The sequence below is a fragment of the Galeopterus variegatus genome, unplaced genomic scaffold, assembly GCF_000696425.1.
Source record: "Galeopterus variegatus unplaced genomic scaffold, G_variegatus-3.0.2 Scaffold3649, whole genome shotgun sequence".
Classification (NCBI taxonomy): Eukaryota; Metazoa; Chordata; class Mammalia; order Dermoptera; family Cynocephalidae; genus Galeopterus; species Galeopterus variegatus.
Window position 1 is genome coordinate 68,857 of NW_007729760.1, and position 836 is coordinate 69,692.

Below are 836 nucleotides of genomic sequence, written 5' to 3' on the forward strand. Positions count from 1 at the left end.
ACTGTCACCTCTGCTGGGTTCTTTGGACCCCTCTCTTCCCTCCACTGCCATCTGCCCTTGTTCCTTCTGTGCCGTCCCCTCCCTGCCAACGCCTTCGCCCCACGGTGCTGCAGTTCGCAAGCCACCTCTGGCTTCTGAGGGCTTCTGTCTTGGCGTCCTTCCTGAGTGACACCTCCCTTCTCAACTTACCTCATGCACTTAGGGCCCGTGGCCCCACTAATTTGCTTACTCTGTAACTCAAGACTGAGTGAGTTACTCATTTCAGAATAAATTGGCTTTTAATGCCTTAATCCAAAACAGAAATTAAAACTTTTAGAGGGCGTGGCTCTCAGACTGGCATGGTGTTCCTTGACTGGCATCACAGCAGACTTGTGGGCACAGCACACGCAGCCCCACCGATGCTGGTCCCCTTAAAGCCTCCTTTGCTCTCCACTTGGACGCAGTCAGCAGCACAGTCAGGACGTGGCTCCATCCTTCCAGCAGAGCAGTTGATTTGGAAATGGCAGGAGCCAGTAGGCAAATTTTTATTATAAATATGAAAATCTTGAAAATGCATTTGATTTTAGGAACAATTAGATCACCTTCCTCAGGTAAAAGCATCACTTACCAACAGCAGAAAACTATCAAGCCACGTGTAGATTTCAAATGATTCAATGGTTCCCAGCCAAGGCTCCTGGTATTTGGCATGCACGGCAGTGAACCCGATGTCGGCGACTGCAGGATGTGACAGTGCAAAGGGGACGCTGATCCACTGCAACCAAGAGTGACATTACAGCCTCAGGCTATGAGTTTTAACCATCTAGTAAATGCAAGATTTATACACCTATTTTTTTTTT

General features: G+C 48.4%; 1 protein-coding gene across 1 annotated transcript in view; it reads right to left on the minus strand.

Annotated features, from left to right (window-relative positions):
* The window catches only part of SLC5A7 (solute carrier family 5 (sodium/choline cotransporter), member 7), a 26,557-nt gene that overhangs the window by 9,078 nt on the left and 16,643 nt on the right, over positions 1 to 836 (minus strand). Inside the window, exon 5 of the mRNA XM_008585629.1 lies at positions 608 to 751. Coding sequence (XP_008583851.1) covers positions 608 to 751 — 144 coding nt within the window. The remainder of the gene's footprint in view (positions 1 to 607; positions 752 to 836) is intronic.